This window comes from Motacilla alba, chromosome 2 (genome assembly GCF_015832195.1).
Source record: "Motacilla alba alba isolate MOTALB_02 chromosome 2, Motacilla_alba_V1.0_pri, whole genome shotgun sequence".
NCBI classification, from domain to species: domain Eukaryota; kingdom Metazoa; phylum Chordata; class Aves; order Passeriformes; family Motacillidae; genus Motacilla; species Motacilla alba.
In genome coordinates this window covers 104,582,225-104,601,281 of record NC_052017.1, presented here as the reverse complement: position 1 = coordinate 104,601,281, position 19,057 = coordinate 104,582,225, and the positions used below count along the sequence as shown (strand labels likewise).

The window sequence follows — 19,057 nt, the reverse complement described above, 5'->3', positions numbered from 1 at the left end:
ACTTAGAACCTCCTGGAGGTCTTTCGCATGCCAGACTTTTAAAACTGAGTGTGTATTTGTGGAGGTAACTATGTTAAAAAGAAATCTTCTGATAAAACTTAGGGCTTTCTCATTCACTGGACTTCAAAAAATAAGTATTTATGTGGTTTGGAAATCAGTTATGTGAGCTGAATTTGTTACTTCTGTTCTAAAACTGAGTTTGCACTGCAGTTCTGGGGGAAAAATCTGGTTGGGAAATTGTAAGACACTTTCACATTGTTTTTAGATATAGTTAGGTTACTGTATAAATTATTGTGTAAATACCATCATATTTTATCTGTTATGCTCATTTTAAAAGGCTAGCTGAAGTTTACTTCTCTAGCAAAACAACTGCTAAATTCTGTGAAATCTGCATAAATTCAGTGTCTAGAACAATAATTTGCCACTTCTGTTTGTAAAAGTACATCATGTATATGATTTAGATAAGTGTTTGTTTTATTTAGGGTTGGAAAAAGGAGAGAATCTTGGCTGAATATCCCGATGGAAAGATAATAATGGTTCTTCCTGACGACCCAAAGTATGCACTTAAAAAGGTATGGTGAGACGGACTGGATTTAACTGCTTTGTTTGATGTTTTCATATAAATAATGGGAATGTTCATAGAAAAGTTCCTGTCATTTACATGTGAACAGTTGAAATTGGACTCAAAAGTGCAGTGGTTCTGTTCCCTTTTCCACAGACAGGTCAGATGCCTCACTCTTAAGCACTCCTGGTTTCTTCATAGAGAAGCTGAGCCTGGGCAGGGGTGGGAAGAGCATCAACCAACTGACTTCTTAAAGTTTGGTGTTGGTTTGTTTTAAGTATCCTTGCAGAATGTCTGACAGATATTTTATGTAATATAAACTTCCTGTTATATTTAAATGAACTGAAATTTATTAACTTTATAACACAGTACAAATGCGGCACCATTCTCTAGGTGACTTTCTGATAAAAACAGAATTAGGTGGAAAGTGGCCTCAAAGTCATCTAGTCCATTGCCATGTCCAAAGCAGGATTTGCTCTGGTTATGATGCATCTGACAGCTTTCTAAAAATTCTACCACTAGAGGTTTGTCTGACCTCTTAAGACTGTATTACAGTGCTTCGCTAACCATAACAGTAGGAAATTTTCCCTGAATGTCTTAACAGAATCTCCATACTGCAGTTTAAGCTCATTAGTACTAATCATTCTGCCATAGCTAAAGAAAACATCCTTCTTTTCCTCTTGCAGCAGATTTTTTTGTGCCTGAACAAACTGATTTTTTTTTACCTTAAGGAGATTGACTGGATGTGCTGGTTTTTTTTAGTTTATACTCCTAAATAATGTTTTTTAGAGCTCCATTCATTATCATGCTCTCTTCTAGCTAATCTCTATTTGTGCCATGACTCATGTCTTCCTTGAAGCTCTAAAACTGGGCCCAGCACACTAATGGGGACTTAAAGCAGTCAGGTACTTCAGTGTCCTGCTGGCTAAGCTATGTTCATACATCTTAAAGTGTCATTTTACTGTAGCCTGGCACTGACTCTGCTTAGCTGGGGATTTGCTGTGGCTAATAGGGACTTTTTACAGTATCCCTGTCACAGGGTCACAGAATAGTTGAGGTTGGAAAGGACCTCTGGAGGCTGAATTGATGCCCAAGATAGCTCTTGCTGCTGGTGTGGCTGTAGCAGGTTTCTTTAGCCTAAGTTACTGAATTAAAATGAAATTACAGATTTTCACAATTTATGCAGATAGGTTTATTCATTTAGTTGTATTTTTGTTGTGGGATTATCTTAATTGTAGTTTAAGTTTTATCTTAATTTGTTGTACATTCATTTTTTTAATATAATGGCTGAAGAAAAAGAAGGAAGACTGTAGCAAATGAAGTCATTTAGGATAGAGTTCTCTGTAGTTCTGTGTAGCTGAAGTTGATAGACTATTACAGCTGTCATAACCACGCGTGCCTGATTTCAAGAATAGTTTTACTTGGTGTTTCAGATAATAGGATGTGTTATTAAATGATTAGTACCTGAAGGTGAGAAAATAGAAAATAATTCATACCTGTTAAAAAATATTTTTAAAGCATTTTTAACACAGCTTCCTTTACTGTGCGGGTGCCTGTTTATTGGAACAGATTGCCCAGAGAGGTTGTGGAGTCTCCCTCACTAGAGATATTCAAGCACTGTCGGGATGCAATCCTCTGCCGTATGCTCTGGGATGGCCCTGCTTGAGCAGGGAGGTTGGACCAGATGTGGTACCTTCCAACCTGACCCGTTCTGTGATTTTGATAGTCACAGCATCAGTAATTCTCCTTGTGCATTACTGCTGTAACTACAACATGCATTCAAGAAGCTTATGCCATTTAATGCACCATAGGTGAGGGCACCTTTTTTGTCTTAGAGGATATGAGGAATGATAGAGGCTGTTCCAATGTCCAGATGCAGGTTCAGGAATGCCTCAGTGAAAAATCAGCTCATGCTTAAGCTTTCATTTACAAGCATGCTGGAGTTTATCTGTTTCTTCTGAACTTGCTAATACTAAGCAAAAATTTATTTTTAGTTTCAGTTGCTCTTTGAAAATCAAATGGAGGAGAAAAAAAACTGAAGGAAAGAGAAAATAGTTAGGCCTTTAAAACAAATGCCTGTATTTTCTTCCTGCCTTGGCAATGTGCCTGCTGTTATCTGCTCAAAACCCTTAATGGATTAGTTCTTTCACGACTTCAAAAATAACAAAAAATCCTGAACTACTTTAACTTTCCCTGCAGGTCTAATTGACTTCTAAAATATCTGAGCTCACAGTTTGATTATCTGCATTCTCTCTATTAGCCTTCGTCTAATGAAGTTTGGACTTAATGGAAGCGGACTGAGGAGTCTCTACTCCTCCTATTTCCAGACGAGTATTGTTTAAGGAACATTTATGCAGATGATGCATAAATGTTCCTTATGCAGGCTACTTGGGTTAATCCTTAACTTTTGGAATAGCTTTCAGTATTCTAGATACCCTAATACATTTCTTCAAATCTGTGATTTTAATGTAAATTTATAAAAATGTGCATTTAGATGTGTTTCTTATACAGCATTTAAAATTATTTTGACAGGTTGAAGAAATCAGAGAAATGGTAGACAATGACTTGGGATTTCAGCAAACTCCTCTTATGTGCTACTCTAGAACTAAAACTCTTCTTTTTATTTCTAATGACAAAAAAGTCATTGGCTGCTTAATTGCAGAACATATCCAGTGGGTAAGTGATTGAATTGGAGAAAGATAATATTAACATTAAGATAATCTAAGTCAGTGCTTAACAACTGTTTTTCACAGCAAATTCTTATTCTGTGTGTGCCTGTTCCACAGATGAAGAGACTGGGTGGTTGGACTGTTCTGAAATGTGGTTACTCAGTTTTGTGTGGTTGACACTGAGCAGAGGCACATGGATGGTGTCATACTTGGCTCAGACAGATCTCATAATTTAAAAACTTGATACAGCTGAGGGGTGGAATTTTTCTTCCTCTGCTGTTACACAGCTCTGGTTGTGCTCTTGCTTGTTGACAAGCAGGTTCAACTCCCTACCCAGCAGAAATCCAACATGGATGAAAGAATGGATACTCTGTATGAGTGAGTTGAATCACCACAGGGTCAAACAGCTCCACAGGAAATAAAAGCTGAGGACAGAACTGCACTGGAAGGCGGGAAAAGAAGTCATTGCAGTACTGATCACTGATGTCACATTATCTGTCCATTCCAAACTGGATTGCTTTCTATTGTCCCTTGGGAGTATCAGACAACAAGCAAAACAATCCTAGCCAAAGCCAGAGAAATTAATGCAAACACTTTAATACAGGTAGTAATAAGGATTGGATTATTTGTTGTTGTTATTTTAAGTGAGAGAAACTTCAGAGGGTTTTTTCTTAATTTAATCTTTTATAACTTGCTTGATTTTTGAAACTGTTATGACAAATTAAATAAGACATAAAAATACAATCTTTTTGGCAAGGCATTTTAGCAGCCAAGTGTGTTTAACTGAAATAACTTAAACATTAATTATTTTCTTCAGTCATTAGCGATGCTTTTATAAAGTGACGAATGTTTTTTCCATCATCTGCAGGGCTACAGAGTTATAGAAGAGAAGGTTCCAGAAATCAGTTCAGAAAATGAGAAAGTGATATTTGAGAGACAGAAAGCATGGTGCTGTTCAACTTCTCCAGAACCCGCGATCTGCGGCATCAGTCGGATCTGGGTGTTCAGCATGATGCGTCGGAAGAAGATCGCTTCTCGGATGATAGAGTGTCTCAGGTAAGAGGGAAACATTTCTCAGCTACACGGGGTTTACACAGAACTCAGTGCAAGACATTGGTTGTTTTGTGTGTCTCAAGCTTGTATTTCCAAGCTGCTGGTGATACTGGGGAGATGGATTTGAGCGCAGTTGACAGTTCCAGTATTAGGTGGAGTTCAGTAACTAATGTCAGTACTCTACAGTCGCTCGTCTTTCACAGAAATCTTTGAGTGCAATTGTAATGAGTCACCCTGGCAGACTCCCAGGGGGAAATTCCTCCACAGTAATTATGAGTAAAGGACATAGGACTGTCTTTGGTCAAAGTGTGAGATTGCCCATGGACTGGGACCCAACCATTGGCTGACTGTCCATTACTTAGAGGTAGCAAGAGGGAAACAACAGAGACCCAGTGCGCACCAAACTATTGGATATAGTCTGGTGGTTCCAGCTGTTGTTTTCTTTTAGTTCTTTTATATATACTCAGGTTCACGAACCTTGTGGATATTTTCAGTTTCCATGGAGCTTTAGTAGCTAGATTTGAGTGTATTCCAGCTGAATGTTTGAGTCCATAAAAACGACTCAAACATCTCTGCAATTGTCTAGATAAATGTTAAAAATATTGAATCTCCAAACCTTAGGTTTCTTTCCAAGAAGTTTAAATGTCAGTTCTAAGTAATGGCAAGAACTGCTCAAATCTTAACGATGGCTGGCTGTCAGGTTTGTGCTTGCTCCATCTTGTTGGAGTTTCTAGAACAGGTACTGCTGCCTCTGCCAGTCCTCACCCTCTTGGGTATTTGGAGAGCTCAGCAAAGCTGTTTTGCCCTGCACAATTCATCTTGCCCGGCTGATGGAGCAAATCATGAACAGATCATGTTTTGGCTGACCTATTGACAGTAAAGCTGTATTCACATAGGCATATTAACTTGATGATTTGCTTATGCTTTTGTCAGATTTTTAATAGTGTGTTCTGTAGCTTCCTAGAAACTATTTCTAAAGGAAAGATTTCTCTCCCAAAATGATGCTGAAGTTACTTCCTCAGCTACAGCCCTAAAGGATCTTTAGAATCAATTTTGATAAGTTTGCACATAGTGAGGCCTCGGTTTTCCTCTTAAGTGTGCACAGCACCTCCCCTTTAGCTGTGCTCTGGTGCTTGTTTGGCCTTCCAGTAGCTCATTGCTGTATTCACTAAAGAGTTTTGCATTATTCTGCTGCTCCATTGGTTTGTAGAAAGGTCTGATGGGCTCTAGAGCTGAAGTAGATGAGGGAGCCTAGGAAGTTACAGAAGGCAAAGGAAAGGAGTGAGACTTGCTTTGGGATGGCAGTAAGCAGTTATATCTGCTCAGCTGCCTAAATCTAAACATTTTCCAAAGCAAAAGGTACTTGGAATGGGATAATTTCGGTAACCAGCTAAATCCTGATGTCAAAATGTTGAAGGCATCGTAACAGACTGAGGTTCATTTTGAGAATGTCTGCCCCGTTTCACTCAGGCTTTCACAGTACCTTGGAGTCACAGAAATCCACTCAGTCTTAACCTTGCAAAATCATCTTTCTGAACACGTGAAAGAGAAGAGAATAAAGCTGGTAGTAATTAAGAAGGATTTTGTTCTTTTCCTCAGTATTTAATGGTGATGTCCATATGAGTGAAGCTCCTGCTTGCTCTTCAAGTACATTTCTGGTTATTTTATAGAAACTAAAGAACTTAAGTCTAGCAGGAGTTTCTTCTGTTTCTAAGGATAAAATAATACCTCCCCTTTAAGACCAATTGAGGTCTTAAACCCTGAATTCAGTTTTCTAAAATTGTTCACACAGCCAGCCAGAGAATCAGAATGCTATCACTTGATTCCCACTCTCCTTTCAAATAAGACTAAAACATACAGGAAATACTCTTCATGAAAAAGTTAATTGATTCTTTCTTTTTGTATAGTTAATTACTAAATGTGTATTTAGAAATTATGCCTTGAGGTTGGTCCCTTGAGGCCCCTCCATAAGCACCCCAACTTGATTCATAGCTTGTTTTCATTCCTAGTGATTGTAGTCGCAGCCCTAGTGGTCTCTTTTCTATTAAAAATCTTTGGAATGAATTCAAACTTTTTATTTTAAACTCTGAATTTGAACTCTTGATGCAATTGTTCTGTACAAATATTCCTTCTAAAATACCATACCCTTATAAAACCCCCTCCCACAGCAAGTGGTCCTCCTTGCTCTTTGGAAGGAAGAGGTAAATCCTATGAATAGACCCATCTCCTCCTAACAGAACTCTTTCTTTTGAATGTCTGTGCCACTTAATTAATGGTTTGTCGCCTAATAGCATAAGTGTTTTTCATGATTCTCTGAGGGTAATTAGCTTTTTTTATTTTTTTCCTTTTCTCCTCTTTTAAACAGGAGCAACTTCATATATGGCTCATACTTAAGTAAGGAAGAAATTGCTTTCTCTGACCCCACTCCTGATGGAAAGCTGTTTGCAACACAGTACTGTGGCACTGGCCAGTTCCTGGTATACAACTTCCTCAATGGACAGCACCAGACTTAGCTGCTCTGCAGGAATTCCATTTCTATTGGAGACTTCTGCCAAACTGCATAGAGTGGGTACAGACCTTCAGCAGAAGCCAGGGCAATTTTTATTACAGTGAACTCAGGACTGGTAACAACCAAATGGTTGTACTATTTTATTAAAATTGTAAACAATGCAGTAATAGGCTAACTTTGTTTTTTTAAAAGAAAGATATTTTATTAACTTTTACAAAAGTTTGATTGTATTTTATCTAGTTATTCATGTTTACATGCAGCAGAAATTTGTTCATAGTGGACTGTAAACTAATGCAAAGACTCTAGTCTGGCTGACGAGTACATGCTGAAGTTCTTACTGAGGTAATATACCAGTGCTTCCCAGTACTGGAACGCTGGGCTCCTGCCCCAGCTCCCACTACCAGCTCTTGTCTGACAGAGTTCCAGGCTGTGCCCAGTGGAATTGGGGCAGGAAGTGTTACAGTGCAGCCACTGTGGGCAACAACCCTCACAGGTTGTGCGGTGCCTTCCAGGGTGCCCCTGTACCCTGCCTCCGTGTCAGGCTGCCTGCTCCCTGGCAGCAGCATTGGAATCTTGTTGTGGCCCCTGTCCCCTTCTCCCCCAGATTAGTTTTGGAGTAAAAGGTGGAATGAAAAGCCCAAGGACTGGTGTACTCGTCATTCTTCAAGTATTGTACTGAGTATATATACCTTTGTTAATGGACTTCACTTTGATACTTGTCACTCCTTCATAAATCTCTCCTCTTTCAAAGGGTTTGTATGTTGAAAAACTGCTGTGGCCTTTCTTGATCTGTACATAATGTAGATAGATTAAAAATAAAATACTTGATAGCTTTTATAAAGTTACTCTGTATAATACTAAGTGTGAATGAATCCTTAGCGTATTTCATACTTTTTTTGGTGGGAAAAATGTAACATGCTGACAATCAATGGCCCCAGGAGCTCTGGATCAAGGCCATCTTCATACAAGGTTAATAGTAAGGTGAGCAGGGATACCTTTAGTCTTGAGTAATCATTTAAAACCCTAATGGCAGATGGGAAAGATTTAGTTAAGGTTAAACTTAGCATTTGTTTCAGTTTTGGAACCTGTGTGTAGTCAGGATGTACTCGTTCATGGTGTGCTGTCCTTAGCCTTGGTCCAGAGCTAAAGCAAAGACCTCGCACCATATCCCAGACAATACTCAAGAGTACTTAAAGCTGGAGAAGCAGAACAGTGCTGAATTGTGGGCTGCAGAGGCTGTTTGTTTCCAAGCTGCCATGTGTAATTTTCCAGGGGACTGTGAGCAGCCTGTAAAGAGCTTTATCAACAAAGTGGTGCAGGTGCACAGGAACTCTAGAAGTGATCCTCTGTGGTGGGCTCAGAAAGGAAGAGCAGGACCCATTAAGAGACAGGCAGTCTGAAATGGTAACTTAATAGATTCAAATTTAATGAAAGCACATTATAAACATACCATAGCCACAACTTCAGACAGTTTCAGTTCATAAACAACATGAGGTAGACTGACTAGTGAAGCTAGATTCACCAAGTTTTTGGTTAAGAAAACTTTACACTAGGAAAGCAACGTTTTTAACCCTCTTCCAAAAGTCACAAAAAGCAATTACATAAGTTAAGCAAAAAGCATCTGCATATGATTCTTTAAATCTTAGTTTACATTCAGTTTTAACCTGTGAATAGACAAGAACATCTACAGGTAAAATATAACGCTGGCCAATTTTCATACATTCATAAGAATGGCCTTAATGGCAAGGCTTAAAACCAAAATGGAATAGTGATCATGTCCTGTCAACCAAGGGTCTCCTTGCCAGGAATTCACAGGCAGCCAATTTAAAGTGTTCCATGGGACAGGCCTGCGCTGTTGGGGCTGGTGTAGTGCACTCTGGCCAGAGCGTTACCAAAACTCCTTGCTTCCATAGGGGACAGCACTAAGGAAATGGGTTTACTATTAGCTGGTAAAGGCAGGCAAATACACTGATTTTCTAAATGCACTCTCAGCCCTCAGGATGATTTTGCTCTGCTCCACCAGTGGGCTAGCTCCTCCTGGTAGTCTCAGCACCTGGAATTTTAAGAACTTAGTGCAAACATCAAATACACGAACAAAAAGGAAACCATTTTTGAACATGTAATACCTGACACTTTTCTACAACATGCTAAGACTAGGAGCTGGCCTTAAGCCCTCTGGCAAAACCAGAGCTACTGGAATACATTCAGGCATGTAGAAAACATTTAGAATCATCTTTTATATCCCTATGTCTTCCCAGTGTTAAAATAGCTAAGGCAGGTTCTATCTGAAGGAAAATAAAAAATAAATTTACTGACAGGGGTTGTTCATGTGAAATTTGCTAAATACACAGCATCAGAAATAATGCTACATCAACGCAGACATATGCAAACCATTTTCCTTTGGCCTCTGTCAAATATATTATGTTTATTCATCTGTAAACATCTCTTCACAAGATAAAAAAAGTTGCTTTAATTAACACTATGCCTTAAAAAAAATGCAGCTTTGGCAGGTCCTTCTGCAATGACTGCAGGTCAGCTATAAAGATGCATTAATTTCATTGCTTTTTTGGGGAGTAAATTCATATTCCTGAATAGCCTTTAAGAACACTCTGCATTTTTCTTATTGATAAAGGGGGTCACGATGTGCAGAAAGATGATTTTTGGGGGGGTGTGTGTAAACCTCAGTGAGACAACGCCTGCTGAGTTTGAGGGGAACAGAGCACTGCTGCATACACCTCTGACAGCCAAATGCTACGGCATCAAGTTAATTCTGGAACACCTTCAAAGGATCAGTATTGCAGCTGGAAATGCAACAGTGTGTGACTGCTGCAGAGCCAGTATTTACAGAGGTACACGGATGATGGTTTCAGGTGATGTGTTCACACATCTCTCCTTCCGGAGAGTCCCTCCTGAGCAGTCCCAGCTCCCTGGGATTTCTCCTCTGCTCCCCACCCTGGAGCTCCTGTAGAATACTTCCTGTTTCTCTTGGGTCCAGCTCAGGCACTGTTACTCTCCTGCGCATTTCTTGGTGTGTTGCTTCATACAGGGGTACAACTCAGACCTCATCTCAGCTCTGCAGCCAACTGGAGTTGAGTGTGAAGGAAATGGAGAGTGACTTGCAGGCAGTCCACCACAAAGGCACCGGACGAACAGGAGGATGCATTTCCATATGCAAAGGGGGATGGACCACAAGTTTCCAAAGCTCTGAGGAGAGTGAGAAACTGAGGGTGATTTGCTGGGAAGTTACTCTGGCCTCTAACTGAAGAGAGAGGAGCTCTGAGAGGCCTTTTGCTTCGGGCCCTGGAGCTGAGGAGGGGGTGCCTGCTGGGGCAAAATACCATTCCTAAGGGTGCACAGTGCCTGCCATGCATTTGCCCATTTGTTCAGGTTTAAGTAGTAAACTTTGAACACCTGTGGAAATTTTGCCAAAGACAGTTTCAATACGTACACAATTACAAATTTTAAACTAACACTGCACAGAGAACAAGACTATTCCTCGTAATACAAATATCTACTTTATATTGTAGTTTCAAACCCCTGAGTATTCCTGTACCACAGCACAGAGCTGAAGAGACGTAGTGGGCTCTCCTCCACCTATCTTCGATAAATTCCACATGCTAGGGTGCATTTCACGTAACACATTCAAGCTTACAGCTGCAAGAGGAGAGCAGCTTCTTCCCCTAACTCAGCTGAATATAAAAAGGATTCTTCTTTGACAAAACAACATCCTCTTCCCAGATCCTACAGCTTGGTTGGCTGTGTGATTGGTGTCGGTGGTTGTGAATGATGTGAAAATAACTGGAATCCGGGATCCTTTAAATCATAACTGAGGTGGTAATTTTACCCCAAAGAATAAAGCTACTTCAGAATGCGGAGAATCCTTTAGAGCAGTCAAGATAAATATTGGTTGCACTTTGCTCCACAGTGATTGTACTTTTTAAAAAAAAAGTTCTTTTTTTTACTTTGTTAGCGGTGTCTCAGCAAAGCTTATATGTGGCGTCCCGTAAGGAAATAGAGTGGTTCATCATCACTGCTGTTTGCAGTTTGAAACTCATCCCGAAGTCGGAACTGCCACTCATCCTCCAACTCCAACCGGACTATTGTCTGCCGTAGTGAGCTTCTGTCTTGACATATGACACACAGGGTGGCACCTTCAATTGAAAAGCACGTTAGATTCTCGAGGTACAATAACAACTCACTTCCTTCACTGATTTTCCTATGATATTTTAAAGAAATCTCTGCTGCTAGGGAGGAAAAATGTAGTATTAAAAGAGTCTATCACCAACCAGTGATATCACCACCAACCAGTCCAGGCTCAGATCAATCCTTTGAGCTTCAGGACAGAAAAGAATGTGTCCATTTGCAGGAAGGCACAGACACGGAGAAGCAGGCATGGTGTGGGGTATGCTTTGGATCACAGGATGTCACTGCCTGACAGGCAGTGTTAATATCATCCACTCCAGCAGAGAGAACATTAATTGGATCTTTAAATTACTACTGATAATTAAGCCCAAATAATAAATCCTACTTTTTTGTTTATTTCATAGGACATCTGGGTTTGTAGAAGGTCAGTGATTAAATTCTACAAAGCCAAACCAGCCTCACAACTGACTTAAAAAAATCTGCTGACTTCCTTAAGTATGAGAGCTGCCCTTGCTAAAGCACTCTAACAGTCTGTAATTTCTTCTGTGGCTTAACAAATTTACAAACTTTGTTCCACCTCGTGTTACACATGATCATTTAATAAGCAGAAAAACTGGACACCTTCAGGACCATCCCTGAGTGTGTCTTTGTGCCTTCTTCCTCTGTCCCTGCCTTGCAGGGCCCAAGAGGGCACAGGAGCAAACTTCAAAATGTGGTTCTTGGAACTGCCTAAGGGTCATCCCTATGGTCTCCCTGCACATGCACCATCCTCAGTCAGCAAGAGAGGGAGACGGCTCAGCTGTGCCACCCCAACTGCACTGGAGCTCTGCAACACACTTCAGCATTACTGAATTCCTCTGGCAATTTGCTAATTGCCGGCATTAAGACAAAAATAAAGATTATTATGAGGTTTATGAAGTTCTGGTGAGGCAGACCAAATCATCCTTCAGCTAAGAGCTGTCCTTATTTACAGAACTGAAGATTTACTGCCATTATAGACTGATTGCCAGAGCAGAATTTCCCATCCTCATCACTAACATCTGTGCTCACTACTCTCAAGCTGCTGACTGCAAAATTCACTGCCTGATTTCCAAAATCCTTGCTGATGTCACTTTAAAATAACTTAATGAATGTCATTTATCAACACTTGCCTAAGGTTCAATTATCTGCCAACAGGAACAGAAGTTTCATACACCCCTCAAAAACCACTCCATCCATTTCTTTTGAAAACAGTGCCAAAACAAACTGTGAAAATAATGGAGCTGTTAAATCAAGCTGTTTATCCCTCTGCCTTTCCCTTTTCATCCATGCTATTATTAGCTGGCGAGAGGCAGCCAGGATGCCCAGCAGAGAAGTGAGGTTACCTTTGAGAAACCTGAACCGCTTGAGGAGGTCTGCACCGACGAAGGAGTCGCAGAGATAGAGCAGAAGTCCACTGAAAAACACCCCTTCACAGTTGACATTGACTGAGTGGGGGCGAGAGCTAATGTAGCATATGGCCACCTGAAACACAAGGGGGAAAGAAATGCTTTCTGTCTTAGAAATGTCTAAGGATGACTTATATGGAATGGAACTTAGTGCTAACAGGCAAGTCAGCTGGTGCTCTGATAACAAAGTCCAATCCAACAAGACTGCAGTACTGAGCAAACTTTCCTAAAGAACTAACACATGGAACAAACCTCTAGATTAAAATTTGGTCACCAAGTCTGCAACATGTTATATCAGGGCTCTCTGTAATTCAGCTTGATTTTTTTTTCCTCTACAAATTACCTGCTTATAATGACTGTACAGATTATACAGATTATTCTAATAAGGATACATTTGTCAAACAAAGTAAGTTATTGCATAAGTAGGGGAAATCCTGATGCTTGTGGTTCCAGATACTCTTGTGTCTCAGTGCTGTGATGGTTGTTATATAACAAAGGGTGCCTCCTCTATCTTACCATTGACCTCCATAAAATTTGTCTGAACAACACCCTTGTTAGACATGGACCCTGCTCCAGACCCAATTCAAGCTGACCATTGTGTTAAAAAATTCTAAACTCCCCACCTACAGATATCTAGAACATATTTGCAAAAACCTAATTTTCTGGAAATCCAGGTTCATAAAAAGAAAAGCATCAAAGGATGAACACCAGAATTTGTCAAGAATGGCGTCACTTTTGGGTTTTTGCTTTGTATGAAATATTATTTCAGACAGACACACCCAATTTCTTTGCAAATAATGGAATTGTTTAGGTTATGCACATCGAGATCCCACTGTTATCATGGGTCCATGAGATCCAAGATCACTGACTCCAACTGTTACCCCAGCACTTCCAAGTTCACCACTAAACTATGTTGCCAAATGCCACATCTACACATCTTTTAAATACCTCCTGGAATGGTGAACCCACCACTACTCCAGGCAGCCTGTTCCAGTGCTTGACAAACCCTTCCATGGAGAAATTTTTCCCAATATCCAATCTAAACCTCCTCTGGCACAAGTTGAGGTTGTTTCCCCTTGTCCCATAATTTGTCACCTGGCAGAAGAGGCCAACTCCCACCTGGCTACACCCTCCTTTCAGGCGGCTGTAGGGAGTGATAAGGTCTCTCCTGAGCCTCCTTTTCTCTAGGCTAAACACCCCCAGCTCCCTCAGCTGCTTCTCATCAGACTTGTGCTCCAGACCCTTCCCCAGCTCCGTTGCCCTTCTCTGGACACACTCCAGTACCTCAATGTCCTTCCTGAATTAAGGGGCCCAAACCTGAATACAGGATTTGAGGTGTGGCCTCCCCAGTGCTGAGTGCAAGGGAATGATCCCCTCCCTGGCCCTGCTGGCCACGCTATTGTTGATCCAAGCCAGGATGCCATTGGCCTTCTTGGCCACCTGGGCACACACTGGCTCATATTCAGCTGCTGTTGACCAGCAGTCCCAGATCCTCTTCCTTTGTGCAGTTTCCCAGCTACTCTTCCCCAAGCCTGTAGCACTGCATGGAGTTGTTTGACCCAAGTGCAGGACCTGGCACAGTCCAGCAGTCACATTAATCTGTCACAGGCCTTTGGTCTCTACCCACACCAGCCAGCTGGAGGCTTCACCACCAGCTCCTCCAGTGGATTGGTCCTTTACTTCCAGCAGCAGAATCTGTTTGAGAACAAAGTCTTCAAACGTTACCCTTGATGCTGAGGAAGGGCATTTCAACACAACAAAGATACTGAAGTAAAGGTTTGCATTTCCTTGTCTGCATCATCCCTGCAAATCTCTTGTACCTCCAGCCCGATGTTCAGGTAGCAGTCGATGGCCAATACCGGGTTCTTGAAGTTGTGAATGGCCTTGGGGAAGAGTTTGTAGGTTGCGTGTTGAAGAAATTTCTCCAGGAGGAACTGAGACGGGGCTGCCAACAATGTGTGCTCGCTGTCAGGGGCACAGACGTACTGAAGAGGCATTATTGGTGCCACACTCTCTGAGACCTGCAGTGAAACCAAGGGGAACCCCTTTTAACTCACCTACTCTGTTTATTTGCTCTGCTGGAGTTCCTCCAACTGGGGAAGGGACTGACATGACAGAGCAGAAAGAGAGAAGAGGAACAAAAGGATCAAAACTCCCCATTCAATTTTCACATAGCACAAAGCACAGAAATAAATTAATTGCTTGTTCTGTGCTTGCTACGTACTTCTGCGGATATCTGCTTGCCTAAAGAAGGGACATAAAATGTGGAGTTCAAACTGTCACAGTGGCCTTCATCCTGCCTGATTTGTGGGCACTATATGAAATTGCATACTCCTTGTGTGGAGTCATCCATAAAAAGTGTTTTCTATGGAGTTTTCTCATAGGCCAGTCCATCACTACAGATTCCACTGCAACCACAAGAGAAGGAAAATCAGAAAACGACCTTCAAAAATATTTAAACCCAGAGTTTAGTCAGTTAAATTGTGAAGTATGGGAGGTGATTTTTTAAAAGGAAGATGGTGTGGGATGTGTTCAAAACCACCAAGAACACAAACTGTAAGATTCCTAGATTAAAGACAATCTTTTGAATACACCTCCATTTAAAGCTGGCATAGCTGTAACATTCTCTGTATAAAATATTTAGTATATTTTTATAAATACTTGGATTTCCTGGGGGGATTTCAGAAGGTTGCAGTTTTCAGAGCCTTTCTTCAGCCCTCTTTTGTTAGGAAGTGCAAGGACTGAAACTCATCACAAATCAGCAAACATCAGAAACTTGCGGCTGTGCTGAATTTTTAAAACTGAATCTGGTACAACTTGCTTGCTTTGGATCAGAGTCTGCAAAATCTTCCTCTATCAGAGATACCACTGAAAAGCTAGACCAAACTCTTCCCAGTCTCAGTCCATCTTCTAATAGATTAGGAGGATTCTTTTAGTAATTTATAAATAGCAAAATGTTTCTCATTTTCTATTTTTGATGTGGTAGCCCTGCCATGGATTAAGCCATGAATGTCAGATATCAAATAAGCACAAAATAAATCTAAAGTACTAGAGAATTCACTATTTCTAGGGAAAACAGGTCCTGATTTTACCCCTTAAGTGCACCAGACTTACCATGATTTTTGGCTTAACAACAAAGTCCTTTTGTCCTCCAACCTGAATATGTTTCTTCATGACACTGAAGTTGTTGAAGCGGCAGATGAGGAGGCCGCTGCTGTTGGTCCGCAGATTAAAATCCACATCTTCACAGAAATACCTGGACATTAAACACAAGATCACTAAACCAACTGTGTGGCTGCTGTGGACAACCATTCACACAGCCCCTGCTGAAATGCACCAGTACGGGCTCAGCAGAGATTTTTGGAGATTATCTGATATGGTGCCCCTACAAATTTTCTGCAGAGCTCTGAAGACTCATTCCTTCAATGTGCTCCTGGTGAAGGAAAGCAGCTGCTGGTCATCCTAAACCCAAACTAGTCTTCACTTTTCAGTGTGCCTGTGTGCTTCTTCCCCACACCAAATCTGACTTCTGCTCTCATGCTCATCACATACTGGCATCAATAATTTCCTCCCCATTCTTTACTTCTTTTTAAGTTTGGGGCTTTTGTACCGTGTATTTTGGACTTGGCAGAAGCTCTGCAGTGACCAACCTCCACCTCTGAACAAACCAGTTCCATATGACACATTTCTCTATAAACTGGAATTAGGGGGAAAATATGACTTTAACAAATACTTGGCTATGGGAGAAAAAACTGCTGGGAAGTAACCCTAGTCCTCCACTATTCATGATGTTGTTCACTTCTATGGGCTGACTCCCACCTCATGATTCAACCTGACACAGAATGTGAAATCAAGAGCTCCAAAAGTCACACCAGCTTGCACTGACAGGCTACAATTCCTCGTTGAAACACACAGGATCCCTGAAAACAGCAGCAGGAGCTCAAGGTGAGAAGCCTCAGGGCCATTAATGGCCAGCAGAGACAGGGTTTATTTGGAACTCACTTGTCTGGGGAGAAGAAGAATTGGGTATTTCTTCAATCTGTGATGAGAACTAGCAATAGAGGCCCATGATATGGGTGCTTTATTGCAAATGCTTTAGGATGAAGCTGCGGGGAGCAGGGGAGGAAGGAAATAGTAGAAATGTTTTCATCTGTTTTTCTTGCAAACTCAAGTGGCAAGAGGGAGGACAGCTATCTCTGAAGGAAATACAAGGAATCCCTCCTCCTAGGCACTCTGGAAACTCCCCATTCCTCCTGTAACTCATGCCATTTTGGCTCCTTTCTTGTACTTTTGGGGTCCCAATTTTTTTTTCTCCTCAAATTTCTTCTTTCCTCACTTTTTCAGTCCTCTGAAGCCCTTGATCTGCCTTCCCCAGGTTTTCTTGGCTAATAGCAGTTTTGTTTACAGCCTTACTCATTCAGATTAAACATGTATCACACTATGCTTTATTTTTGTGATCATGCACTCATTGCCTACAGTAGGATTTTTTTGTTTATCTCAACAGCATTCAGAAACATTGTGACAAGGTTCTTATCAAGTCAATATGCTATTTTTCCACAGATATATGTGTACTGCCTACCTGTTTAGATCATATTGCACATTCTGGGTCAGGTCTATGTTGAGCAGTATAAAATCACGCACATGGCACCTGGAGAACGGAGCCTTTGATTTCTTGGTGTTCAGCTTGCTGTTCCATTTCTGAACACCCAGTATTGCATAATGAACAATTTTGGGGGTGGCTTCAATGTGTTGGAGGACACTTTTCAAAGACACATTCTTGCTGAAACTCCCAGGCTCCAGGGACTGGCTGCAAAACATGATCATACACAAACATACAAACATATTTTATTATTATTTTATTACATACACTGCATATATATACATGTGTGTGTATAGAAAGGACCAAAAAATTCCATTGACAACTCAGAATGTTTACTCCAGATGCTGTAAAATATATACATAAATGAAGACTTTTTGGCAACAGGCAACTAATTTCACCTCATCAGGGCAACCATTCAGAAAATGAGCCTTTCAGCAGAATAAGTTCTTACACAGCAATTTAAGAAGGGAAAAGAAGTCACCTTACACATAATTTTTGGAATGCTATTTTCTCTGTACTGGACAGCGTAAGCACTGAGAAGGTCAAGAGCTTAATGCCTTCTAATTTCCCCAAATAAATTGTTTGCTCTGAGAAACAGAAATTGAATCAAAACAAAGTAACATATTGAAAAATCACTCAAACAGTTGCTAGAAACAAGAGTGGCTCTAGGCAAAGAACAAACACAAGCAGAGGTCTGTTGGAGGTCCTGAGACAGATGTAAGGGCACAGTCATGTGGAAGTGTTCAACAGCAAGTGTTGAATGTTGGTGGTCAACAAGACAAACATATGGCCTTCCTACTGCCCTGATGTTGGCATCCCTGCCAGATGTTGGAGATGAGCCTCGGTCACAGATGTGCTGCTGGCAGTGCTGGATCGGTGCAAGGAGCCAGCGTGAGTGGGTACCAACCTGGACTGCTCGTGGGGGCTGTGCATGTTCCACAGGACGCAGGAGTCATCCATGACCACGATGAAGGGCCACACGCACTGGCGCTTCACTCCCAGCTCCTCCAAGCGGTTTCGTTCCAGTTCCAGGTTGTGGTAGGAAAGTTCCTTAATAAGAAACCTGGCAGCACCTGAGGAAATACCATAAAGAAGATGTACAGACATCTTTATTGGACTTTATCACTCTTTCCAGAGAAAGGCAGCACAGACATCTGCAGTCATTACCCTTTCTGAACTTAGTGCTCATAACACCTTAGTTTGAAATCTGTATGTCCCTTTTTCAGTGGGATTAAATCCACAAGGCAGATTCCAAGAAGACTGGATGCTTTAAGACACTCTGCAGAACACAATTTTGTGGGCATTAATGAAGTAAAACTTGAACCAAGAAGGGGCTAAGATTCTAAAACTGAAGCTACTCAAAACTTCTTGCAGAATAAACTTGCAGAATAAATCCATGAAAACAAATTCCAAAGTTCAAGCCCCCAGTGTCCATCTGCAGTTAATATTTACCTTCTCCTAAGTAAAACGTTGCAATTTGAATATGAGTAAAGCATCTAGAATTTACACAGCAGGGTTGAGTAAAATGAGTGAATATGGCCCATAAAACATCAGACTTTGGGCTGAGAAGGCAGTGATCCATGCAAATATATATTCCATGCCCCTGACAGCAGTTCTTCCACAATTTTGCACAGACACTGCTGCTGTTATCACAGCAGGTATATGAGGAGCTGCTGCATGGTTTCCTCCAACAGCATGATCCACGTTGTCCAAAGAAGATTTTGGTACCTTCACAGCAATGCATTGATGGTGTCTCTTACCGACTCCAGCGTTGTTGAACATGCCTGGCAGGACAAGCATGATGTGGTTGGGCCAGTATTTTCGGTAAAGTGGCATTTCATACTCCTTGACTACCAGGAGGTGCAGGTGGCTGATGCCTTCCATGGCATGGTAGAGGTTCAAGAGTCCATGTTCATGACGCCCACTCGATGGGGTGAAGATAGGACTCTTGACTGCATTCAAATTCTGCTGGAACACAAGGTATTTTGGCAACATTAGGTAAAAAAAGCAGGTTATTCCTGGAAGGGACTTCTATTTGTTTAGTTTTTATACCAGATTTTAACATCACTGATTATTGCAACACATATGAACTGG

The 19,057-nt window shown here is 41.2% G+C and overlaps 2 protein-coding genes across 12 annotated transcripts in view; one reads left to right on the top strand and one right to left on the bottom strand.

Annotated features, from left to right (window-relative positions):
• ESCO1 (establishment of sister chromatid cohesion N-acetyltransferase 1) overlaps positions 1–7,630 on the top strand; it is a 33,136-nt gene extending 25,506 nt beyond the window's left edge. The window contains exons 9-12 of one of the 2 annotated variants that reach the window (XM_038126726.1): positions 483–572; positions 3,095–3,238; positions 4,100–4,287; positions 6,650–7,630. In XM_038126726.1, the coding sequence (XP_037982654.1) occupies positions 483–572; positions 3,095–3,238; positions 4,100–4,287; positions 6,650–6,797 (570 nt within the window). In that variant the 3' untranslated portion in view covers positions 6,798–7,630. Of the gene's footprint in view, positions 1–482; positions 573–3,094; positions 3,239–4,099; positions 4,288–6,649 lie in introns of those variants that run through there. The other variant, XR_005255682.1, reaches the window with a different exon arrangement.
• Positions 7,631–8,195: 565 nt separating this feature from the next.
• GREB1L (GREB1 like retinoic acid receptor coactivator) overlaps positions 8,196–19,057 on the bottom strand; it is a 131,433-nt gene continuing 120,571 nt past the window's right edge. For all 10 annotated transcript variants that reach the window (XM_038126716.1, XM_038126719.1, XM_038126715.1 and 7 more), the window contains 7 exons: positions 18,724–18,928; positions 17,871–18,036; positions 16,943–17,170; positions 15,478–15,619; positions 14,184–14,384; positions 12,301–12,439; positions 8,196–10,944 (listed from right to left, as the gene is read on the bottom strand). In XM_038126716.1, coding sequence (XP_037982644.1) covers positions 10,781–10,944; positions 12,301–12,439; positions 14,184–14,384; positions 15,478–15,619; positions 16,943–17,170; positions 17,871–18,036; positions 18,724–18,928 — 1,245 coding nt within the window. In that variant the 3' untranslated portion in view covers positions 8,196–10,780. The remainder of the gene's footprint in view (positions 10,945–12,300; positions 12,440–14,183; positions 14,385–15,477; positions 15,620–16,942; positions 17,171–17,870; positions 18,037–18,723; positions 18,929–19,057) is intronic.